The sequence below is a fragment of the Rhinolophus sinicus genome, chromosome 3 (assembly GCF_057876585.1).
Source record: "Rhinolophus sinicus isolate RSI-liver-muscle chromosome 3, RSI-T2T, whole genome shotgun sequence".
Taxonomy (NCBI): domain Eukaryota; kingdom Metazoa; phylum Chordata; class Mammalia; order Chiroptera; family Rhinolophidae; genus Rhinolophus; species Rhinolophus sinicus.
In genome coordinates, this window is record NC_142503.1 from 102,379,880 (window position 1) to 102,404,764 (window position 24,885).

At 59.3% G+C, this 24,885-nt stretch overlaps 1 protein-coding gene across 2 annotated transcripts; it reads left to right on the plus strand.

Moving 5' to 3' along the window:
* Nucleotides 1-1,032: 1,032 nt before the first annotated feature.
* On the plus strand, nucleotides 1,033-24,362 carry LOC109449603 (semaphorin-7A). Of its 2 annotated transcripts, none has more exons than XM_074328274.2 (14): nucleotides 1,033-1,280; nucleotides 15,007-15,158; nucleotides 15,620-15,661; nucleotides 15,890-15,982; nucleotides 16,136-16,220; nucleotides 16,369-16,479; nucleotides 17,055-17,245; nucleotides 17,737-17,921; nucleotides 18,820-18,928; nucleotides 19,004-19,202; nucleotides 21,637-21,764; nucleotides 21,950-22,104; nucleotides 22,301-22,362; nucleotides 22,685-24,362. In XM_074328274.2, the coding sequence occupies exons 1-14, from the start codon at nucleotides 1,109-1,111 to the stop codon at nucleotides 23,050-23,052; spliced, it is 2,052 nt and encodes a 683-aa protein (XP_074184375.1). In that variant the 5' UTR covers nucleotides 1,033-1,108; the 3' UTR covers nucleotides 23,053-24,362. The 2 variants fall into 2 exon arrangements, with proteins under 2 accessions (XP_074184375.1, XP_074184377.1); XM_074328276.2 differs by having other exon boundaries at nucleotides 1,035-1,280; nucleotides 17,055-17,194.
* Nucleotides 24,363-24,885: the final 523 nt, after the last annotated feature.

A 24,885-nucleotide genomic window follows, 5' to 3' on the forward strand; every position in this document is an offset into this window, starting at 1 on the left:
AATCAAGTCCACCGAGGTGTGTGGGTTCTGGATGCCCACGTGCATCTCTGCCACCTCCTCCCCCGTCTCAGTGCAGTCCACCTCGGGGGAGGCATCCCATAAGCACCAGATAAGTGGATTTCCCATCCACAGCTCCCTTAGGCACAAGCCACGGCGGAGGGGCTGGCCCTCGGGCAGAGCTGATGGGAGAGCTGCCTGGCTGCTCAGGTGACCAGAGGGACTGGACCTAGATCCCACACGGGGTCACACAGGGTCACCAGGTTGCCTGCAGGAGCTCAGCCCTGTGCACCTGGTGGGCAGAGACCTCCTAAAGCTGGTCTGACCCGGCCTCGGCACAGTGAGTCCTGGGCACGCAGGAGGCATCCCTCTTTCTGCTTGGGGAAGGGGCCTTCTTAATTATATCCCCCTCCACTCACGTGGAAATGAGTTTGGATTTTCTGAGCACACACCAGCTGGCTGGGGGGAGGCAGCCCAGAAGGCTGGGGAAGGGGGAGAAGAGAGAAGGGAGGGGAGGGAGCCAGGCCAAGATGAAAAATTATCAGTGTTCCCACAGCAGAGCAATGACGGGGCTCCCAGTGCGCCCCACAGCCTACCCTCTGCCCCACCTCTCCCTTGAGAGAAAACATCTTGCTCTTGCTTATAAGCTGGGAGTGGTCACCACTCAGGCCAGCCTGTCCTCGGAGAACCACAGCCTCCATGGTCCAAACCACTGAGCTGGCCATTAGTGAGGTTGCTTAACGGTAGACTTGTAGGCACCCTCTGAGGGGTCCTCCCGGACTCCTAGGCCAACCCTCATGGGCTGGGTGGAGTGGGTCTGAGGCTCTGAGAGGGGACCGGGACCGCCGCGGATGACAGAAGACCACCAGGCGGCCTTGTGCCTGTCCGCCCGGGTTCCCCCGTGGAATTGCCCGGGAGGGGATGGCGAAGGTTCCCCTTGCGGCGGGCACTGCGCCCCCCTTGGGCAGCCAGGAGGCGAGAGGCTGCGAGGGGCGGGGGAGGGGCGGGGTGGGGTCAGGCGTTTGACTCCGCCTCTTCGTGCTGGTATCAACCCCGCGGTCGGTGCTGGCTCAGTCTCTGCTGCTCGCTGCTGTCGCTCCGGGGCTGCGGGATGACACCGCCTCCGCCTGGATGCGCCGCCCTCGGCATCCCGCGCGCCCGCGTCCCCAGCCCGCTGGCTCGTTCTGGGCTCCTGCTGCGGCTGCTACTGCTGCTGCTCGGGGTGGCCGCCACCACCCAAGGCCACCCGAGGAACGGACCTCGCATCTCCACTGTCTGGAAAGGTAGGTGGCGCCGCGCAGCTGGCGGGGCGCGGGATCTGACGCCGCGCGGAGCGGGTGCGGAGTGTGAGGCACCGGAGGGAGTGCGTGCGAGCGGCTCTGGGGGTCCCGGGATGTCCTTGCAAGACGCGTGCGGGTCTGGGTGAGTGTGAGCGTGCACCCTGGCACGCCGGAGCGGCTGGAACGCTGCGGGGAGCGAGCGGCGCGGCCGGAGCCCCGGCTAAGTCGCTTCAAGTCCGCCCGCAGCCGGGATCCGCAGAGCCGGGGTGCAGGGAAAGGAGCGGGCCCCTCTCTCCACCCAGAGGCGCTCTCGGTCCTCCGGCGCCAGGTTCCTCCGTACAGGACCCTGTCTCCGGCCGGGACCCCTACCCACAACCCCCTTCCTGAGCTGTGGGCTCCGTTGTAGCTCGGGGCGCAGCCTGGGCCGGAGAGGGGGGCGCGGACCTCTTGCCGCCGCTGCTGCGCTCGGGCTGCGGGAACAAAGACCCCGCTGCCTGCCCCCGCCCCCGCCCCAGCCCAGAGCACGGGCCGGGTAAGGGGGTGGGCACCCTGTGGCGAGCTGGGACTTGGTACGGTGCGGAGGCTTGGGGCACCTGGGCGCTGCCTCTGCAATGCCGGTACCGGCCGCTGCCCCCTCCCCCCGTCCGCACGTGGCAGTTTTCACCAGGAATCGGCGCCAGCGTGGGGGGCAGTGCCCGTTGGGTGGGGCGCGGCGGTTGGGACGCCCCCCCCTCTGTGGCCGGGGGATCTGGGGCGGGGGTGCAGCTTTTAGGCCGATGTGCATCTGTGAAGGACCGAAGTCTCCCCCAGGGTCACCTCAGTTTAAATCCCTGTACAATGGGTCAGAAAGCCGGCAAGGTGGGGTTTGAGGCTTTCTTCGGCGAGGGACTCAGCTCTCCTCCCCTACATTGCACACAAATGCTTGCCGCCCCCAGGACGACTGGTTTCTTTCCCAAAATTTGGCGGTGCTGCAGCCCCCTGTGGTGGTGGTGGTGGTGGACTCGCAGTGGGGGTTGGGGGGACTTGTCTGTCCCTGCAGGAGCCCTTTGATGCCTGAGGCGGTTTGCAGGGATTGTCAGAGCCTGAGCATATCTGGGGCAGGTATTCTTAGCAGAGAGGGAGAGGGAGAGAGAGAGAGAACCCACACAAAACCAGTGGCCCCCGAACTGCAGCTGCACTGGATGGAATGTGACTCTCCCAAGGTCACTGGGCAGTATGTGAGCTCACAGTGCAGACAGGACTCAGTTCTGGCAGAGGACCAGTGCTGGTACTGGGTGAGGGAGGGGAGAAGGATTTCGGCAGTTTCTTGGCCTTGAAGGAGGACTTGGGAGCCGACTCTGTTCCCCAGCCCCTGGCGTTCCTGGTGGGAGTGGAGGGCCTACTGGTGCATGCCTCCGGCCCAGGCTTCCACCTTCACAGCGTGTTTGCCTTGCCTCCACCCCTCCCTTGGCTGTCCTGGACAGCACAGCATTGGGACCTCTGAAGAGGACAAATGGCCATATCTGAGTGTTCTAGAGTCTCCCCCTGCACCAGACCCCTTGCATTTGGTTCTGCTTGCCCCCGCCCCACAAGTCTTCCCAAGACCCCTCCCCGACCTGCTCAGTGCACACCCATTTCTAGCACTTAATGTGTACCTCCCTGGCACTTAGTCTCCACGCTGAGGCTGTTTAAAGCTGCTTGCCGTTCTTGTACCCACTTTTCAAAGCTCGTGGCCCAGCTCCACCTCTCTTTCATCTGCATGCAGTTTACTCCTGCCTCCATGCTGGCTGTGCCCTCTGCTTGGAAGACTAATGACTCCTGCTGGGGTCCACCAGCCGCTCGCCTGTCTTGTCCAAGGGCAGTCTGTAGTCTTCTTCACTAGTGCCAGACACTCCCTGGGCTAGACAGCCCCTGCCATCCGCCTGTCCCCCAGGACCACCAGCTGGTGATGGTATGCCTGGCTGACAGCTGCCTTGTATTTCCTGTGGGGTGACACATGGCAATCGGGTAGGAATGGGCTTGGCAGGGCAAACCCAAGAGTGGGGTGAGGGGACCACCCTCCTGGCCTTGCTGTAGTTAGTATAGGCCTAGGTCCCTGTCACCAGTGGGTGGGGGCAGTGCAGGTAGCCTTCAGGAACAACTAGATCAAGGATAGGGGTACTTCTGGAATCACTTCTCTAATGAGGCCCAGGTCGGGCTTTTAGTTTTAAGCTAAGACAGGTGTGGGCACTGAAATAGGTATGGAAGGTTCTTCTTCGTCACTTGTTTTCTGCTTCTGGGATCCCTACGCCCTAGGGAAACATTAGATCAGGGAGTCCTGGGAAGATCCCAGCCTGCGCTTGTCTGGGGAGGTTGAGGCTTCTCCAGCCTGTTGAGTCCTGGCCCAGAGCAGCTGTGAGCGTAGAAGGATGTGCCAGCACTGACCTGCTGGGTGCCCTTGAGGTCCGCACCTGTCTCTGGCTATCAGAGCTTGCCAGAGCTTGAAGGGCTCTGGAGATTGTCCTCTGAGGGCTGTCACTGACACATGGGCCAGTCAAGGATGTAACGGCCTGACCCCCCGCAAGCAGGGGTGGGAGAGGAGTGGGTTACTGGTGAAGCAGGAGGTTGGCACGCCTGGAAGCTGTGCACAGTTCCCATTCCATCCTTGGTTGGAGGAGATAGAGAAGCTCAGGGACGTCCTGACCCCCAAGGTCAGAGGTGAGTCAGCCTGTCCCCATGAGAAACAGCCCTGTCTTTAGTCTCCACCTGCCCAGCCTGTTCCTCTTCTCCCTGGTCCAATTAGATACCCGGATGTTATTGTTGACTTGGAGGCTGCTGGGGGAGCCCTTATGGAGCTGCTCCCCAAGGCCGGGGTGTTGTCACCTCCTCCAGGGGATGAGGTCACTGCTGGGGCTCCCTCAGCATCAGCATTTCCAGTGGAATCCTTGCCCCATGGGGACTTGGATGTGCTCCTCACCTTCAAGGTGAACCCCCTCGCAGAACAGGGGCGGCAATTCCCAGGAGGAGAGGGGGGTGTCCTCAGCTGGGAGGGATGAGAGAGATGCTCGGTGACGTCACCGGCAGCTTCTTGCCAAGCTCCTGGCCCCTCTGTCCTGGACAGTGAAGGTTCTGAGAGCTGGCTGGGCTGGGTGGGTGCTGGCACGGACCCAGGATGGCCATGGTCTGGCGGAAAGATGGCAGGCTGGGAGCCTGTTTCTGGTCCCAGCGCTGGCCTGAGTTTCTGTGTGATCTGGACAAGGGCTTCCTTTTTTTGAGCCTTAGTTTCCTCAAATGTCTAAATGGGCTGGAGGGAGGCGTTTATACTTATCACAGTACGAATCCACTGGGATTGCTACCTCTCTGGCATTGGCAGCGGGTGTGGGGGACCATTCAAATCTTAGCTGTGAGGAGAAACTGGAGACCTGGGAAGTTAGGGGAAATCTTTGAGTTTCGTGTTCTTTTCTATCTTGGTCTTTCATGAGCCGAAGGCTGAGAATCAGCAGGAGGAAGTGGCTTATTAGTTTGTGGCCTTATGAGTGGACATAGTAATTCAGCATTTTTGACATTTGCTGGGGCCAACCTTGTACTGGTCCTGGGGCTGTGCTTGGGGGTCCAGGGATGAGACACTAGACAAGTCCGTAGACTTTTCAGTGTAGATGGGGATACCAGCAGGTCAACCTGCTGTTACAGTGAGATGTGGCAGATCCTATAAGAGAGGGCAGCTGGGGGCATTGAGCAGATTCTTAACCCAGTCAGGAAGGGCTTCCTGGAAGAGGTGGTAAGCCAGGATGGCAAGAGCAGCAGGAGGGAGAGGAGGGAACAGGAAGAAGCACCTGATTTGACAGGATTTCAGACCCAAAAACGTGCAATTAGGACCAGGGAGAGGAGGCGGCGGCAGTGAGTGGGGAACCCCAAGAGGGAGGCATTGAGTCAGCCTTAGCCTCCAGGTTCCAGGAAGGTTTCTTGTAGGAGGAGACATTTGAACTCAGCCACCTACCTGACCTTCCACAACCAACCCAGCATTGGGAGGAAGGATCATGGCTGTCAGAGAAGGCCAGTGTCCCAGCTCCCTGATGGGAAGCTAGAGCTGGGTCTGGGAGACCAGGGCTTGCAGCAGCGCCTGACTCCTGACCGTGGGGGTTCTCCAGGTGAGGAAGCCTGTTCCTCAGAGATTCTATGCGAGAGTGGAGCTCCCACAGCTCCAGCGGGCCCTGCTGGAGGGAGGCGGGCAGAAGCCTTCCTCTGACCAGGTTCCCCTTCCAGGAACCTTCACCTCCTTCGTGGGGGCAGATCACTCTCCAGACTGGGAGGAGGAGGGAGAGCTGGGCTTCCTAGGAGGAGGCCCCTGCCCTTAATGGGCAGATGGAAGCAGAGGCTCCGCCCACTTTCCCTGGGTCCAGCCGCCTGCAGGGAGCAGTGGTGGGAGTGCGGGCCCTCAGGTAGATAGCTGGATCCCCAGCTGACTTCCTGTTTCCCCCTAACCTCATGTCACTCATTTTAGCCACTGCAGGGCCTCTGGCTATGTCACAGGCGACTGACCCACTTCCCTGCTCTGGTTGGCAGCTCTGGGGCTAGAAAACTTCCCCTCTTAGTTTCCTTTTTTGGGCATGGCCTGGCTGCCTCGGAAGCCTCCTCTCTTTCAGGGTGGAGGAGGAAGGGGTCTTCCTAGAGCATAGAGGACTGTGTCCCCTTGTTGGTGCCCCGCTCAGAGAATCTGAGTGGCCCCCTTTCCTAGCCAGCCCAGGCCCTGAGGGACCAGGAGATCCGACCTTCCCACCACCCGCACCCCCAACCGTCAGCCTCCAAGCCCTTTACTCCCCCACCCTTGGCTCTGGCCCTGCTTTGTCTCCAGGACTGTGCCCTGGTCTCTGTGACACCCCTATCCCTCTGCGTCACCATGTTGAGCGTTCCTCCTAGGACATGCTGCGACAGAGACATGAGGTGGACTGCTTTCCCCAGATAAGGTGGGCTGGCTCCCCCTTCCACCTTGTCACCCACACTGCTTCCCTCACCACTCGCCAGCTCCCCATGTTCCCCTTTTCAGGGCCGTTGTCCTACTCTGCTCGCCATTCCTCCCTGCTTCCCATTCAGCCTCTTTTCTGCCAGTGCGGTCGCACTTCCTCCAGGAAACTTCTTGGATAACTTCAACCCACATAGCCTGATGGGACAGAGTTTAGGACATCAGAAAAAAAATGTCAGAGATCAGCTGGTCCAACCACAAGTGCCACAGATGGGGAAACAAGAACTGGCCCCCGGTCTCCCAGTAAGACAGGCACAGCGGGGCCGGAGCTGTGTCTGCCCGAGCCTGCTCCTGGCCTCAGTGCCTGCCCTCCCTCCAGTGTCTGTCGTCATGCTCTGCCCCTATCCTCCTTGGACAGCTCAGCTGAGCCCAGACTCTTCCTGCCTCGACCTGTCTATTCCCAGGAGCCTCGCTGGCCATGACCTTCCTCCCTTTAGGACCTTAGATTTGGGCCAGCTCCACACTTCTCTTCTAGCTTTTTCCTCAGGGCAGCTGGGCCTCGGGGTCTCGGGGGCAGGTTGATCTGTCCATGGCTTGGGCTAATCTGGGTTTAACCCTCGTGGCAGTCTGGGATTAGGCTGATCCCGTGTGCCTCCTGTGCCACCTGCTTCTAGCACCCCCAGGGCAGCCCTCACAGGAGGCAGCTAGCCCCGCCTCTGTGCCGGCACCGCCCCCGAGGAGCACGCAGGTGTCCAGAGAGGTGGACCTGCCGCCTAGGACTAGAGAGGCACCTGGGGAGGTGAGGAAGGACCAGTAGGTACAGCCAAGCACTGTGATGGGATAAGAGGAGGAAAGGTCAGTGTGGGGTCATCCAACTGGGGAGATCTCCAGGGAGAGGGTGAAGAGCCAGGCTGGGGCCGGGCGCCCGAGCGTAGGGTGGGGGCAGGTGGCACAGACAGCTGCTCTTGTTTGTCTGTTGGGCCTGGGTGAGGAAAGGAGGTCACATGATGAGCTCAGCACCCTGTCCTAAGGTGACTCCTCATTGGACAGGGGGGTTTGGCTTGCCCCTCCCTGCTATCTCATCGGCCGTCGCTTGCCCAGCCCTGTCCTCGGCTTGGCCTGGGACCATGGCATGAGAAGAGACCCGACCTCACCTTCAGGTCTCCACACAAGACATTGTGAACTGAAAGAAGATAGTGTATGCCAGGTGGTGTAGCAAGCACAAGGTCAGAGGGGGCATGGAGCAGTGAGGGGTAGAGTGGTCTAGAACTTCCTGGAGCCAGGAGGACTGAGACTAGAGCTGGACAGGTAAGACCACAAGCACAGACAGAAGCGGAGAGGGCAATGAGGGGAAGGAAGGACACGAGCACAGGTGTGGAGACTGGAAGGAGCGCGGCAGGGGTGAGCAGATGTGCGTGGGCCTCGACTGCCAGCTAGAGGAGCGGGGCTCTGCCGGCACGGGCAGTTGGGAGCCACAGTGGGGTCTTGAGCTGACAAGCCAGGGATGGAGGCAAGTGTTGTGTGTGTTTTTTTAATTTTTTAAATTTTAAAATGTTTTCAATTATAGTTGACATTCAATATTATATTAGTTTCAGGTGTACAGCGTAGACATTTATATAATGTACGAAGCGATCCCCCCGAGAAGTGTAGTGCCCACCTACACCGCACATTGTTAGCACCATATTACTGACTGTACTTCCTGTGCTGTACTTCACATCCCCGCGACTGTTTTGTAACTGCCAGTTTGTACTTCTTAATCCCTTCACCTTTTTCACCCTTCCCATCCCCCCAACCTCCCTACCATCTGACAACCATTAGTTTGTTCGTTGGAGTTTCTTTCTGTTGTATTTGTTCATTTCTTTTGTTTTTTAGATTCCACATAAAAATGAAATTGTATGGTATTTATCTTTCTCTGTCTGACTTATTTCACTTAGGATAATACCCTCTAGGTCCATCCATGTTTTTGCAAATGGTAAGATTTCTTTTTTTTTTATGGCAGAGTAATCCATTGTATATATGTACCACCTCTTCTTTATCCATTTGGCTATCAGTGAATGCTTAGGTTGCTTCCATAGCTTCATTGTTGTAAATAGTGCTGCAATAAACATAGGGGTGCATGTATCTTTTTGAATTAGTGATTTGGGTTTTTTCGGATAAATACCTAGAAGTGGGATTGCTCGGTCACATGGTAGTTCTATTTTTAATGTTTTGAGGAACCTCCATAATGTTTTCCATAGTGGCTGCACCAGTTTGCAATCCCACCAACAGTGCGCGAGGGTTCCCTTTCCCCCACATCCAGGAGGTCAATGTCTGAATGTTTTGGTCCAGTGCTGGCTGGGTAGGAACCTTGTGGGGTGGATGTTAAAGAAGGGCTTTCAGCATCTCCTGCCCGTCCGTCACTGCGGCCTGCCCCAGACCACAGAGCGGTTCTATTTCTGGGCAGACCTCGTAAGACTTCTCTTCCTGGTTAGTCATGCTGCTTGGTACTCAGGGCTGCGCCGCGCCCCGCGTGGGGCCTGCACACCCACGCTTCCTCACACACACTCCTTAGGGCATCATGGATAGAGGTCAGGGCTCAGGCTGTAATTGTGTGGGAGGGGCGGCCTGGAAGCTTCTAAGGGTCCATCTATGGAGCATTACAAGCAGATTCCAGAGAACCTAACCTGCCTGTCAGCCTTCACTCCACCCCTTCAAAGCTGTGTGGTCCTGGGCAAGTAACTCCCCTTCTCTGCATCTCGCTGCCCTCATCTGTAAAGTGAGGACAATGAGAGACCCCACCTCACAAGAGCGCAGTGATGATTAAGTGAGTTAATATACCCACAAATCACTGAGAATCGTGCCCGGCATACGGCAAGTGCCATGGAACCAGTAGGGGGTAGGGTGCCAGTGTCGGCGTTGTCCTCCTCGCCCTCGGCAGCTCTGACTTCTGCTGAGATGCAGCCCTGGCAGCCCGGCCCCTGCCAGCTCCCGTGCTGCCCTTGTACTGCCCTCCCCCCGCCCCCGCAGCCCAGGCTAAGGCTGAGCTGCGGAACCTTCTGTTCCTCACCAGTCTTCCCATCCTGCCTCTCTCCCTGCACCTGGGGTGGTCTGGCGTCTTCTGTCCTCTCCCCCACCTCTACCCTGGCTCTGGGCCCAAGGCAGGCCTGCCATCTCTGTCCATCCTGTCCTTTCAAGGAACCACCAGCCGACCTTGGCCTCACTCTGGGGGTTTTAGAACCTGCTGGGTTGAGGAATGGGTGGAAGGTGGACCTGCCATGGTGTTCATCCTGGGTTTCCTGCCTTCCCTGGGCCTAGAGCCTCCTGTCTGCGCCAGCTGGGCCTCTGTGCCAGCCTTCCCTCCCTGAGCCCTGGCGTGGTTCAGTTCCCCACAGCTTGCTCTCCAGCTGCCCCTTTCCCCCGAGCCTTTGCTGGTCTCCCCACCAGCCAAGCCTTCTGGGCCTTTGAGCACAGTGGCTCAGTGCAGAGAGCACACAACCCTTGTTGGCTTGGAAGGGCCTTAGTTTTCCTGTCTATATAATGGGGGTGCAGACCCTTGTCCTGCCTTCTTTACAGGGTGGTTAGGAGATTTGTTGGGTGAGTTCATGGAGGCAGATGAGGATGTGGCTTCTTCTGCTGCTTCCACCTCCAAAAAGCCATCCCTGACTTGGCTGGCACTCCCAATCCCTTTCTAACAATGACTCATGACCTTAACCCTGATGGTTTTGTGATTTGTTCCTAGAACGATGGTGGGTCATAAAACCTACACCTTAGCAAGTACCGGTGGGTCATAAAACCTACACCTTAGCAAGTACCAGCCCCTCCAATCCACAGAGTAGGAAACAGCTCCGGAAGGCGCAGCCCGTGGTCACGGTCACAGCTAACCAGCCAGCTGCCCAGCTGCCAAACGAAGCACAAGGCTTCTTGGAGTCAGGGCTGAGGCTACTCGTGAGCTATGCTCCCCACCCACAGCTGACCTTGGTGGGCGGGAGCAAACGCCCCTCAGCCCAGCACACAGCTGCCTGTTCCCTGAGTGATAAAGAGAGGCAGACCTCTCACTCCCCTTGAGCTAAGTACTGTATCAAGGGCCCACCATGTGCCCAGCGCGTGGCTCTGCCCCTGCCAGGCAGCTACCTGGAACCCTGTCCTGCCGCATGTCATTGGCACCCCAGCAGCCCCTCCTTAGTACAGGCCGGTGCCACCTGGAAACTGGGCTTCTGGGTATGAGTCGTGGCTTCTCACATCGTTGAGCCTGTATTGATGCATTTGTTCCTTTGCCTCCACCCCAGTGGAAAGGTTTCCCTTTGACACAGCGTTGAGTTGTACCATTAGTCAGTCCTTTGGATGTGAGACCCTTGCAGATGAGGGCCCCACCCGGAAGGTAGGTGGGTAGGTGATTCCCATCAGTTATCAGGTTAGTGACTTATCACCTAGTAGGGAGCGGGAGGGTAGAGAGCAGGTGACACAGGGAAGTGGAGAGGTGATATACAACATTTTACAAACCTAGAGGCCCTCAAAGAAGTGTAGGCTGTGGTCCCAGAGGGCTGGAGCTGGGTGCTTGGGTACCAGAAACCTTGAGCTGTGGCCTGGCCCTGCCCCCGTCTCCTTTGCTGTGTGCCTTGGGCTAGGGGCACAGCCTCTTTGGCCGCCATGCCCCCGTAGTTCAATGACTGTTCAGATCCCCTCCCTTCCACCTTGACCCGTGGGTGTGGGTTCCAAAGGGTAGAGAGGCTACTGATTCCTGGACCCCACATGGGCCTTCCCTCTTCAGTCTGCCAGCTGTGTGGTAGGCGAGCGTGTGAGGTGGGCCTGGTGGTTCAGGGTGGGGTGCTGCTGTGGGAGAAGGCGCCTGCCTGTGCCCGGCCTCTCTGACCGCCTGACTCAGGCGTTCCCTGCTGGGAATGCTGGCTATCCAGATGCCTGCCATTCTCAGAGCCCGCCTCAATGCCCACTGTCAAAGGACTCCTAGGGGTTAGCATTCAAGGCCTGTTGGGTCAGTGGGTCAGGTTGGAAGCCTGTCCCTGCCCTGACCAGGCCACGGGGGCCAGTCCTTTGTTGCTCCCTTCGGGGACAACAACAACCCACCCACCAATTCCAGCCCACTCCACCCTCCCCTTGGGCTGCCCTCTTTCATAAGCAATGAGAATGTGGGGACAGCAGTGACCCGACAGAGACAGCATCCAGAGACTATGAGGAGGACCGGAGTCCTACCAGGCGGCCTGCTTTGGAGAACCTCCCTGTGGAAGTCCAGACTGGCCTTGGGCACTTGTCCTCTGGACAGTGGTGGGAGGGTGAGGGGCACGAAAGGAATCAGCTTTGGTTGGTTCCAACAGGATCCGAGTCCCGTGGAGCCCAACTGGGGGGCTGTGCCTGAGGGTGACCCTCCCACACCGCCATGTTCCTGACCCTCATCCCAGCAGAGCTGGGCCTGATGCTGTGAGGAGGGCGGCGCCTCAGAGGGCCATGGAGGCCTGCGGGGTTCTGGGCAGCCTGAGTGTGCTCTTCCTTGGTCCAGAAGGAGCGAGGATTGGCTCAGAATTCCATGGGGCTGGGGGGAGCGGTCTCGTGCCAGGCCGCCTCTGGGGCCATGCCTGCCCGTGTGCCCCTAGCCCCCTCCGCTGCCTGAACCCCTGGTTATTCTGGGAGCTTTTAGCTACCACTTAGTCAGCCACTAATGCGTCAGGCTGGGGAGTGAGGGGGAGACACGGTGCCAGACGGTGCTCCTTTTAGAAATCCAGGATGGGAGCAGAGGGGGCTGGGCAGGCAGGGAGCAGGGAGGTGCGGGTGCTGGCCCTGCTCCTAGGGAGGAGGGGCAGCACTGCAGAGGATGGGCAGCAGGACAGTGGATCCTTGGGTGGCAGCACCTCCCCTCCCCCTCATACAGGGCCTCAGCCTACCTTCCCGACCTGTAGTTAGGGCTCTGTCCCAGCACACAGTTAGCTTTCCCACCTTTGCTGGGGCTCTTTGCCCTACCTGGAATTCTCTGGCTGCCTGTTCCTGACCTATCTAGCTTTGATCTGTCTCCCCCATCTCTTTGGACTCATAAGGAAGCAAAAACACGCATTTAGGGATGTCGCACTTGCTCCCTTGGCAGGGCCTTTTTAGGGGCAGCCTCTGGCCTTGCTCAGCCCCTGCATGGGCAGAGCCGTGACGGTCACCCCCTCCTGGCCTGGCTCTTTCTGTTTTGGGGCCACAGATTCTGGCCCTGAGGCTTGGTGATGCCCCAGGCAGCCGTCCTGCCCCAGAGCCCCCAGCCCCCCACTCCTGCTGACCTGAACAAAGCTTCCTTTCATGTATTCATCGAGCTGCCGCTCAGACACTTCCCTGCACAATCAGGCTCTTTGAGGCTGTGGGAGCAGGGCTGGGGCTGGGGTGGGGAATGGGCCAAGGCCAGGTCCTGGGGCTGGGCTGCTGCTACCCCTCATCCACACCACCAGGCGCACAGCCCCGAGGAGCAGGACCTGGGGGTCAGGGGAGGCAATGCTGGCTCCTATTTGTTCTTCTGCAAAATGGGGCCAGCATCCCTGCCTCCCCCGCACCCAGGCACCTGCAGCCAGGATTTGAGGGGCGTGGGCCTCAGGCTTGCAGTTCTGTGTAGGACTGTCCTGGCCTTGGTGTAGCAGCCCCACCCTCCCTGCCCCCTCAGAAATTACTTGTGAGCAGCCCTGGGGCTGCCCCGATGCAGTTGTACTGAGCGTTGTGGAGGCTTCCTTCCATGTGGCTGTCGCACCCTGCTGACTGGATTCGGGGGTAGGATGGTGTCCCCCTCACACCTTGTTCTCAGGCCAGGCCACTGCCTCTCCCGTAGGCTTGACTCCCCAGGCAGGACTGCGACTCCTAGACAGGGGCTCCGTCAGCCCCCTCTGGGCTCCTTCCCAGGGACTCTGCACTGGTGGTGGCCTCTTGCTGGCGTGCTGGTGAGGTGACCAGTGGAGGTGGCCAGTATGCCTGAGGGCTGGGGCTCCTGCCCTTTGGCCTCGGGGGAGGGTTCAGATCCCTTGCCCAGCCAGCATCTCCAGGTGCACAGCTTTTCCTGGCCCCCGGCTGCCTGACGGAGTGGGAGGGGGCTGGTACTGCTGCCTGGAGCCCGGGCTGTAGGTGAAAGGGGAGCTGTGGGAGCTGAGTCAAGAAGGCCTGTGTCTTCAGCCTGCTGACCCCAGCACTCTAATTTTACCCCAGCTGGAAAGGAGGGGGAACTGGGGCCGCAGCCTTGACCATCACCCCTACCGCCAGCACCCAGCACAGAGCTGGGCCCCTGCCCTGCACAGCTGGGGGTGAAGGGCGGTGAGCCTCGGGGTGCAGGGAGAGTACTTGGGCTGCTCGTGGAGTACCCGAGGAGAGCCAGGTAAACCGGGCAATGAGCTCAGCACTTATTCTGGGGCTCACCGTGCTGGCGGCTCCCTGAACGCTCCTGAGAACCAGTACTCACTCTGGACGAGGCAGTCTGTCCTGCCTCTTAGTGTGACCTTGGGCTGGCATGTCCCCCAGGGGCCCTCAGTTTCTTCCTCTGCAGTGAAGAAGGCCACAGCTGAGGTGAAGACTGTGATACCCCACTTCCGGGGTGACTTGGCCATTCAGGGATTATCTTAAGGAAAGGGAAAGAAGGTGCGGGTTGCACAGTGTGTCGTGCTCCTTGCCCTGCTAAATGCAGAATCAGTAGGAATGGCTCAAATGGCAGCAAGAGGGATTTGGGGCAGACTGAGGAAATGGCAGTTCTTTTCTGTCTGGGCTGGAGTGTGTCCTGCCTGGGTGTCACTGCTAAGCTGGTTGGCCCTGAGTTTGCTGCAGCTGAGTAAACAGAGGTCAGGCTGAGTTCCTGGGTGCGGCCCAGGCTGGTCAGAGGGAGGAAGATGGAGCTGCTGTGGGTGATTGCTGGGGGCACAGCCACAGACTGGCCGTGCCTGTAATTGAGTTCTGCCACCAGGACAAGCTCAGCAATGTCACCGGAGATGAGGTATCTTCTCTCTGGAGGCGGTGGCTGCAGACAGTTTCCTTTTTGGGCAAAATTGTCCAGGTCAGCCTTTCTGTTTCAAGGCCCAGACTGTGCTCTGTGAAGAGCCTGTGTCCTGGAGTTGCTGGTGGGGGGTGCAAGCTGGCACCTCCATGGAACTGACCAGAGTGGGCCAGGCAGGAGTCCAGTTGCGGGCAGGAGCTTGGGCTCTGGTTCAGGGCCTGCTGCTGACTGTGTGACCTTGTACTGCCCCCTCTCTGGACCTTTGTTCTCCCATCTGTGAAATGGGAGAGAGTGGCCCTGTAGATTACTTTCCAGCTCTGATTTAAGCTGACCTGCTCACTGAGGAGCTGGGGTGGGCCAGGAGGGGCGGGAGGGGGCTTCCTGAAGGAGACGATGGGGTCCTGAGCAAAGTAGTTCCTAAGAACCTGGACTCTAAGTGGGGTGCTTAGAGGGCTTGCTACCTGCAGGGGATGGAGGTGGCCGCTTGCTCTGTCCTGGGCAGCAAAGAGCCTGACAGAGCAGGGCCGTAGACCCTGGTCCCTCCTGCGTGAGCCCAGCCCTTTAGAACAGCCGTGTGTGTGTGTGTGTGTGTGTGTGTGTGTGCTGGGGGGGTGCTGTTCTCCTCTGGGGTCCCTAAATCATGCCCCCACCCTGAGGTGACACATACTGTAGGGCAGGGGACATGGCTTTGAGGCGCGGACAGCTGTTTGCTGTACTCTACCAGGGGACCCTTCACTTCTGTCCACAGCTCTGAGTCCTGGCGCTGGCCCCAGCCCAGGCCCCAGCTCTGGTTGCCAGGCAGGTACGGGTGTGCCTGAGAGTGGGGGCACAATCTTCGTGCCCAGGACCCAGCTTCAAGTTTCTGCCAATTGCCTCCTCAGGTCGCACAGGAAAGGACCAGGTGGACTTTGGCTTGGCAGAGCCTCACACTGTGCTTTTCCATGAGCCAGGCAGCGATTTTGTCTGGGTGGGTGGACGTGGCAAGGTCTATCTGTTCAGCTTCCGCGAGGGCCAGAACACCTCTGTGCAGACGGTGAGCCTGGGGTGCACCCCCCTTCCCTCTATATCTCTCCTTGTCTCCCCTCTGGCCGTGGTGAGGGAACTCAGGGAACCTGGGGGAGGGTGCTGGCATCTTTCCTAAACTGATCCACCCCTCATTGTATCCCGTAAATGGTCCCTGGGGGGGGCTCCCTAAAGATCATCCAGATGGCCAGGTGGGTAGTGCTGACGGGGGCGGTCCGCTCAGGAAGCTGGGCTCTAGAGCCCCATGGCCCCGGTCTTCTGAGATCTCCAGGCTGGGCCCTGAGCTCTGCGCTTGGTCTGGGTAGCAGAGCAGCCTGTGTGATCTTGGGTGAATCACTCACCCTCTCAGAGCCCTAGTCACTCACGTATAATATAAAATGAGGTTGTCCTGAGGTTGCATAGAAAGCACGTATGGGGCATCTGGCCGCCAGCAGAGTGGACTAATGCTTCCCCTTCCCTCCTTCCCCCCAGGTGAATATTGGCTCCACAAAGGGGTCCTGTGTGGACAAGCGGGTGAGTGGGGAGAGGGATTGCAGAGGGGAGGCTGGGCTCCTTGGAAAAGGGATGGGAGTACCTGAGAGTCTGAGGAAGGAGGCGTGGCCCTGCCTTGGGGTTCCCAGTCTGAGGGGAGACACAGTCCTTCTGTTCCTGGGGGGTTGGATCAGCAGCACCCCTTCTGGGCTCTCCTTGGAGGCTGCCTCCATGCTCAGCCTCCTGAGGCCTTCTTCCCCTTCTGGGCAGGACTGTGAGAACTACATCACGCTCCTGGAGAAGCAGGGCCAGGGCCTGCTGATCTGCGGCACCAATGCCCGGCGCCCCAGCTGCTGGACCCTGGTGAGAAGGCCCCTCCCGTGTGCCCGGTCTGGGTGGGCTTCTGCACCCCCAGGTGGGATGGAGGTGGGGGGATCTCAAAGGCTGGGGGATGTGGCCCCTGGCTGGGAAGTTGGCACCCATGGGAGGCTATCTGACCCTCTTGCTGTCCCACAGGTGAATGGCACTGTGGAGTCGCTTGGTGAGAGGAGAGGCTATGCCCCCTTCAGCCCGGATGAGAACTCCCTGGTTCTGTTTGATGGTAGGGCTATAGCTGGGGCAGGAAGGGCCGCCGGGGGCTGCTGCCCTGGGCTGGCGGAGGGGGTTCAGCTCCATGGCCAGCAGCCCAGGCCCAGGGAGGGGCTTCCAGGAGCTATCTGCCTTACCCAGGCCCCTCCCACTGTGCCCAGGGGAAGAGGTGTACTCCACAATCCGGAAGCAGGAATACAACGGGAAGATCCCTCGTTTCCGCCGCATCCAGGGTGAGATCGAGCTGTACACCAGTGACACCGTCATGCAGAGTGAGTCAGGCTCCAGCTGGGTGGGGTCGGGCCGGAGGCTGTGGGTGCCCAGGGCAGCAGCGGCAGCCTCATGGTCCCTGAGAGGCTCCAAGGGCTGCTGGGGGCATCGGCCAGTCAGGAAAGTGGGAGACGGGGACAGGCCTGAGCAGCCAGAGCTGAGAAGGTTGGCCTGGCAGGGAGCAGGGGAACAGCAGAGGCAGGATGGGCCCAACACACTCTGGGAACCAAACCGAGGAAGCCCCAGACCCAGAGTGGGGTCCCCTGGAGCCATGGGCGCTACACCGCCTCCCTCCTCATTAGGGCTCTGCCAATTAGGCAACAGGGACATAAAGGTCCCCAGAGACCTTCCACCAGTCCCAGGCATGAAGTCATTGCTCCTGGGGCCATGACATCTTTGTAGGGGGAGAGCAGCACAGGTGTGGGTGGGGGTGCAGTCACAGGTCCCTTGGGGTGTTAGGCCTGACCTTCTGAGTTTATTACAGGTTTGATTTGCCCTGGGTTTGTTTGTGCAGACTTGGGGGTTCACCCTGAGTAGGCTCCCCAGCCTCATCCCAATTTCAATGTGCCCCTGCCAGACCCGCAGTTCATTAAGGCCACCATTGTGCACCAGGACCAGGGCTACGATGACAAGATCTACTACTTCTTCCGGGAGGACAACCCCGACAAGAATCCCGAGGCGCCTCTCAACGTGTCCCGTGTGGCCCAGCTGTGCAGGGTGAGGCGTGCGGGCCTGTGTGTGCGGCCCTGCGTGGCCCAGCTGTGCAGGGTGAGGCGTGCAGGCCTGTGTGCCACGTGTGTGAGACGTGCGCGTGAACTGGGTGTAGGACTGTGGGAGTCAGTGTGTGCACAGGAGTGAGCGTGCATCTGCGAATGGGATGGTGTTTGGGTGCGTGCACGTGTGTGTGTTATCATGGGAGAGTGTGTCTGGGTGTTTGTGAGTATGAAAGTGTTGGCCTGTGCGTTTCACCGCCGTGGCGGTGCCAGGGTGTGTGCGTGTTGAGTATGCATGTGTGAGCATGAGCGGGCACATGTGTGTCGGCCCACGTGCTCTGTGAGGACCGCCTGCGGGTCCCGACCCTTCGCCCCAGGCCTTCTGGAGGGAGCCCGGCCTCAGTCACAGGATGCCCCTGCCTGGGCCCCTCACAGGACCCGCTCCTTTCAGAGCTTCCTTTCCTCTTCTGAAGCCTGGGTGATGGCATTCCTGGCAGCAGGTGCCTGTGGGTGCTGAGGGGCCTCCTCTGCTCCCCACCCTTCCAGGGGGACCAGGGTGGTGAGAGTTCGCTGTCCGTCTCCAAGTGGAACACCTTCCTGAAGGCCATGCTGGTGTGCAGTGACCCCACCACCAACAGGAACTTCAACAGGCTGCAGGACGTCTTCCTGCTCCCCGACCCCAATGGCCGGTGGAGGGACACGAGGGTCTATGGCGTTTTCTCCAACCCCTGGTGAGCGACCCTCGTCCTGGGCTGGGGCTGCCATTACTTACGTATCCAGTAGGGATTGGCGGCTTGTGTCCTGCTGAGGGGATGGCTGATGTGGCATGAGCAGGGGCTCCAGGCTCAAGGGTCAGGGCTGTGGCTGGGCCTGGGCGGGGGACAGTCGTGCTTGGGGGGGATGTGTATGCTGGTGTGTCTGGGAGTCTGTGCACACAGCTGTGCGTGCATGTACTACGTGCGCGCTCATAGCAGTGCCCATGCCTGTGTGTCCACCAGCTTTGTGCCCAGAGTGGGTGCTGGGCTTGGGAAAAGTGCCCCCGAGGCCTCTGGGACACTGGGTGTGGAGTGTTGTCACACTGGCTCAGGCACTGCCTGCGCCTGATAATTCACACCTCTAATCACTCTCACTGATTGAAAACAAGGCAGGTGAAAGTACTGGGGGTGTGTGCGGAGAGGAGGGGGACAGGGTGAGGAAGCCAAGACCCTGCTCTGTGGTCCTGTGTGGGTGAGTCCAGCTGGGCTGGAGAGGGGACGGGTCTGGCCTCCTGGGGCACCAGCATCCTGCAGCTGTGCCCAGAGGAGCGGGAGAATTGCCACAGGGATGCACGTGGGTGGTCCTCCTGCCCGGGGCTGGCCTCCGAACTCAGTGATCCCGTGACAGAGCGCAGGCTGCAGATTGCAGCAGGAAGAAATGAGGTCAAACTTCCTTGCCCTCAGTGGTATCTGACAACTCTTATTTTAGGCACTGGGCTTGGCCCCCAGGATAGCCCCTGCCTTCATGGAGCTCACAGGCCGGGGAGCTTGTTGGAAGGCGGTGGTTGTGCCGTGTGTGGTGCTGGGCTGGCCTGGGGGAGTGGAGGTGGGTGGGTCCTGGGCCCCCCACTGAAGTGGTTTCTGTGACCCCCAGGAACTACTCAGCTGTCTGTGTGTATTCCCTCGGCGACATTGACAAGGTCTTCCGTACTTCTTCACTCAAGGGCTACCACACAGGCCTTCCCAACCCTCGGCCTGGCAAGGTGAGCCCACGCCCTAGCCTTCCCCTCACCCTACTTCCTAGCTACCCACTGATCTGGGCCTGCTCTCCTTGCCAGTGCCTCCCAGACCGGCAGCCGATACCCACGGAGACCTTCCAGGTGGCCGACAGTCACCCTGAGGTGGCGCAGAGGGTGGAGCCCACGGGACCTCAGAAGACACCCCTGTTTCACTCGAAGTCCCACTACCAGAAAGTAGTTGTCCATCGCATGAACTCCAGCCACGGGGAGACTTTCCACGTGCTTTACCTAACCACAGGTGAGGCGCTACCCCGTGACCCCCTTGGCCTGCTTTGTAAAAACGGATATGAAATGTATGAAGAAGAAGAATGTAATTAACATCTGGTTGGATATTATCCCTGGAAGGAAGAATTGAGTGACTAAGAGCTGTCTGAGGTTAGTTTGTGTAGTTGTAGAAGAGTCAGGCAGGGAGGGCTTTCTGGAGGAGGTGGGGGCAGAGGGAGGAGGGGAAGGCATCCTAGGATGGAGAGGAGCAGGTCCCAGGACTGAGGCAGAAATGTGGTAAGTCTGAGCAAAGCCAGGTGCAGCTTTGGTCCAGGCGTCTGACTGATGAAGGGGTAGGAAGAGATGTGTGAGTCAGGAGGATCTGGCACTGGGGAGCCTGTGGATGAGGAACCGGACCCTCTCCCTGCCTGCGGGATTATGCCGGTGAGAGGGAACGTTTGACATGGGATGCAAAGAATTTAGTCCGATGACTAAATTGCTGACTTCCAGACAACAGAGATTTTGCAGTCTTGCAGAGGACTAAGGGCACCTCCTCTTCCCTGGAGGGGACTCCTCTGGGGGAGCAGGTTCTTGCTGGCCCCAGAAGCTGGCGGAATGCCCTGGGAGATTCCCCTGCATTCCAGGAAGCCACTGGCCATGGAGGAGCCAGCCCTGAACTGGGTTTGTGGCAGTTTTGTGGTGCCAGCTATGGGCAAAATGGGGTTCCTGGGAGCAGGTGTGGAGGCCAGTGTGGGCGAGACATAGGTTTTTCTTGACATCGGGCAGTGGTGCCATCGGAAAGGGCAGTGTCTCCCTTAGATGCCTAGCACCCCTGGGGTCACGCAGCCTGGGCCTCAGGTACCCACCCTTCCGCCATGGGGCTTCCTGCTATTGCTGCACCTTGAGGTTATCTCAGGGCCACTGCGGCCTCATCGGTTCCCACAGAGCAGGGCCTGGTTTCTGGATCCCAAAGCCGTACCCCTTCATCCTCTATTCATCCTGGCCACACCCATGGGCCCCTGTCCTTGCTCTGCCCCAGCAGTGGCTGGCCTAGCTGTTGCAGTCAGCCAGGGGACAGCAGGGCACTGGGATGCAGGAGAGGGGGCCCACATGAAGGGGAACTGGGAGCAGGAGTTAGGACAGGGCACCGTGGGCCCCCTTCCTGCAGACCTTGGAGGCGAGCACATTTGAATGAGGGCAGTTGTCTCTTCTCCCTGGGGGCCTTTGGAGAGATACCATTTGGGAGCCTGCAGCAGGAAGAATTGGGGCCAGATAAGAAACAGAGCTTTCTGAGCCCCTGCAGAGAATGGAGGCTCTCACAGCTGAGATAAGCTGTGGGAGGCCGTCAGCAGACTGTATGGAAGGAGGTGAAGGGCAGTGATGGGCAGGCAGCTTGTCAGGCCAGAGAAGCAGCAGCCCGTCCCAGAGCCTGGGGGGCTGTCATGGAATCAAAGGCAACGTCCTAGGCAGGCGACCAGACCATCATCTGACTGGGTTTTTGGGGCAAGTGGTACTCTGGGGAACTGGGGAGAAGGGAAAGGGAGGTAAGCTATTATAGAAACTGGGACAGTGGGTGAGGTGGGGTTGGAAGACAGGGCCAGGGTGCCCGTCAGTTCCCAGTAGGTGTGAATGGAGGGAGCATTGACCTTGGAAGCAGGCAACCTCATGTGTGACTTTGGGAATCCCTGTGTGGAATCTAAGGTTCTTTTCAGATCTAACATTTTATAAAAAATTAAAAATCCCCAGAGACTAATTGCAATGTGGAGTCCTGGGTTGGATCTTGGATCAGACAACGGACACTAGTGGAAAAACCCATGCAATCCCAATAAAGTCTGCTCAGTTGTGACAAATGTGCCAGTTACATAAGATGGTACCATTAGGGGAAACTGGGTGAAGGATGTACGGGAACTCTCTGTGCTGTCTTTGCATTTTTCTGTAAATCTGAAATTACTACAAAATAAGTTTATTTAAAGAAAGCATATTCCTGCAGAGTCCTGGAGCCAGGGGGGTTATGGAAGAAGCTGAGGGAGGGGTGGGCTTCTGATAGCTCTGGGTGGCAATCACCAACTGTGTGACCTTGGGCAGGTTGCTTAGCCTTTCTGAGCCTCATTTCCTTATCTACGAAGTGGGGGAGACCCCACCCACAAGCGGGGCTGTGGAGGACTGAAGGAGGAGTGGGTTTGGTGCAGCATTTGGGCCCTGCTCCTTCCGTGCTTCACAATCCAGCTTCCGCGGAGCCGCGTGGATCCCTGGGCCAGTCTGGAAACTTCCTGGCTGCCCTCCGGTGCCCACGTCCCTCCCAGGCACCCTCTCCTTGCCCCACCTCTCCCAGTCCTGTGTCCCTCGCCTGAACCAGGACTTCCCAGCCCTCCCCGACCCATGTCCTCCCTGGTTGGTCCAGCCTCAAGGGAGGCTGCCTGGCTCCAAGGTGGGATCCTGCCCGCTAACCCTCTGCCTACCATCCACAGACAGGGGCACCATCCACAAGGTGGTAGAGTCAAGGGACGTGGAACGCAGCCTCATTTTCAACATCATAGAGATCCAACCCTTCCGCCGTGCGGCCACCATCCAAGCCCTGTCACTGGACACTGAGCGGGTGAGCCTCCCCACCCCACCCCTGCCCTATGGCGCTACCCAGTGATGGCCAGCTGAGGACAGGCCTCCTTTGCATGTGATTTGCCTGTCCTTTTTAGAGCCTCTAGGCAGTGGCCAGGGCCTGGGGGCTAGAACGTAGTGTTGGGGGTGGGGGCCCTGCCTGACCTAGTTCTTCTCTCCGTCCAGCGGAAACTGTATGTGAGCTCCCAGTGGGAGTTGAGCCAGGTGCCCCTGGATCTGTGTGACGTCTATGTTGGGGGCTGCCACGGCTGCCTTATGGCCCGAGATCCCTACTGTGGCTGGGACCAGGGCCACTGTGTTTCCATCTACAGCTCCCCAAGGTATGTTGTTGCCAGGGTCCCTTGTCCCTGGGAGAAGGTGGACACAGGAATTGGGGTGGTGTGGACGGGCTGCAGGAGGCATCGGTGCTGGGTGCTGGGTGCTGGGCCGCTCTGGTGGATGCTGGGAGGGGGATGAGGGCAGGGAAGGGCTGGGTCTTTCATCTGGTGTACTTAGCTTCTGTCCTCCCAACTCTAGGCAAGTGCTGCAGTCCATTAACCTAACCGATCCACACAAACAGTGTCCCAGCCCAAAGCCAGGTACGGGGTCTGGCCCTGCCCGAGGCCCTAGTTCGATGAGGGTTGTACAGCCATGCCCCCATCGCCCTATCTGGGGGAAATATGGTCTGGTCCTAGGGCCCCAGGCCGATGGGGCAGGACGGTCCTGTGGAGGGAGCCCCTTGGTGTGCGGGTGGTTGTGAGGGGGGTAGGGTGGGGGAGGCAGGAGAGAGTAAGGAGGCTGGGCTCTCATTTCCCCATGTTCACTGGAAGCCCTGGCCTTGGAGGCCTGGTGAGTGGGGGCGGACACAGCCTGCCTGGGAGCCCGAGGCCCCCCTCACGGTTGCCTTTCCATCCCCACCAGAGGAGGCCCCTGTGCAGAAGGTCTCCCTGGCCCGGAACTCTCGCTACTACCTGAGCTGCCCCATGGAGTCCCGCCACGCCACCTACTGGTGGCGCCACGGGCAGAAGGTGGAGCAGAGGTGTGAGCCCGGCCACCAGAGCCCCAACTGCATCCTGTTCATCGAGAACCTCACAGACGGCCACTACGGCCACTACTACTGCGAGGCCCAGGAGGGCTCCTACCTCCGCAAGGCTCAGCACTGGCAGCTGCTGTCCGAGGACGAGGCCAAGGCCGAGCACCTGCTGGGCCACAGCCACGGCCACGCCCACGCGGCCTCCCTCTGGCTGGGGGTCCTGCCCACACTCACTCTGGGCCTGCTGGTCCATTAGGGCCCCTGGGGCTGGGCATGCTGCGGGCTCTGCAGCCCCAGGCCACTGGGAAAGTCCCCCTCAGAGCCGCCGGCCCGGGAGTTCTGTGCCCGCTGCTGCCCCCAGCGGGACTGCACAGCCCCATGGGGGACACGAGGCCCGGAGGTGGCCAGGAGCAGGCAGCTGTTGGGCCCGGGTGGGGCGAGGGCAGCGGAGGCTGGAGAATGAAGGCATCGACTGTGAAACGGGCATCAATGACCCAAGACTATCGTCTGTAGACTTATTTTTAAAAAATGCCTCCTCAAACTTGACTAAATGCAGGCCAAGAGCCTGTGGGCCCAAGTGGGGTGGGAAAGGAGAGCTGGCACCGTTTCCGGACCTTCAGGCTCAGGTCTGAGTCTTTTCTGGGTTCTCTGTATCCAGATTGCCCCTCACCCTCCCTCCTGCCATGGCTGGGGCTGGCTGGTGTTCCTGGAGGCCCAGGGCTGCCGTCTGCGGGCCCCTCACCAGCCCTGGGACCCACTAAGGCAGCCCCCTTGCATGTTTATTGAAGGATGTTTGCTTTCCGGACGGGAGGACGGAAAAAGCTCTATTTTTATGTTAGGCTTATTTCATGTATAGCTATTTCCGACTGCATCTGTATGAAAATACCAAAACTACATGCTGGGGGTGGGGTGGGGTGGGGTGGGGTGGGAGGCGCTGGGAAGACATGGGTTGTAGGGGGTCCCAGTCTGAGGCTCCCGGGGATGGGATAAGAGTCCAGGGACATGGTGGCATGAGTTCAAGGAGATGGCATGAGCTGGCTCTGCCCCGGGAGCTCAGGCTGAGGGGGACATTGTCCAAGCCCCCTGTGTGTGTGGGGGGGTGGTAATGGGAGGGGGTGGGGTGAGGGAGACAGGGGAAAATGAAGGAGAAAACTGAGCCCTAGTTTCACACATTCATTTAGAAGGAGTTGGGTCCTCAGGGGGAGGTTCCAGGACTCTGCCCTTGGCATTGAGGGTTGGGGGATGGGGGTGCTCTCCCCTCCTCCAGCCCCCTTCCCCAGGGGCTGTGCTTCCATGCTCCTAGCCTCCCACCTTCAGCTCAGGACATGTTATAACTTATGCTAAACTGTGAATTCCAGTGGGGACTGCCTGGGCCAAGCTCTCCAGGTGGGTGGCTCTGCCCCAACCCTGTCCATGGATTTCAGCAGAAAGCTGGGCCTTCTCTGGCATGTCTGGCCAGCCCAGGGCAGGGCCTGGAGCCAACGGCCTTCCAGCTTTGGCCCCTGCATCTCTTCTCAATGCACTTTAATGATGTAATATATTACTAATAAACAAGCTATTTATTTACCTGTGCCTGTTCCTTCCCTTCAAAGCCATTCTGATCAGGGGATGAGGGTGCGGGCTCCTCTTTATGATTCTACTTCCTGCCCGTGTGAGTATCACACATCCTCTCACTGGCCCTGTCCTTAGAGCCTTAGAGAGGAAGACATGCTCAGCTGGGCTCCCTGCTCGTGAGGCAGGAGTGGGGTCTGAACCCATAGCTGCCTGCCCAGACATTGACCCGGGAGCCCAGACAGCTCTTGCACTCCACCTCCTCTCCTCACCTCCTCTCCTCACCTCCGGCTGGCCTTCCCCTTCCCAGCCTCCACCTCCCATACTTCCCTGGAGGCTTGGCCTGGTGTGGCCATGCTAGGAACAGCCTTATGCCTCCCTGCCTTCAAGGGGCCCATTCTGTGGGGAGAGCTAATCAAATAAGACCCCATGGGATAGACCTGTGGTGATAGAAGTGTGTACAGGAGTCTAGAGGGCCGTGGGAGGGGGTGCCGTACCCCAGGCGGGTCCCAGCAGGCAGGACAGAGGACAGCGGCAG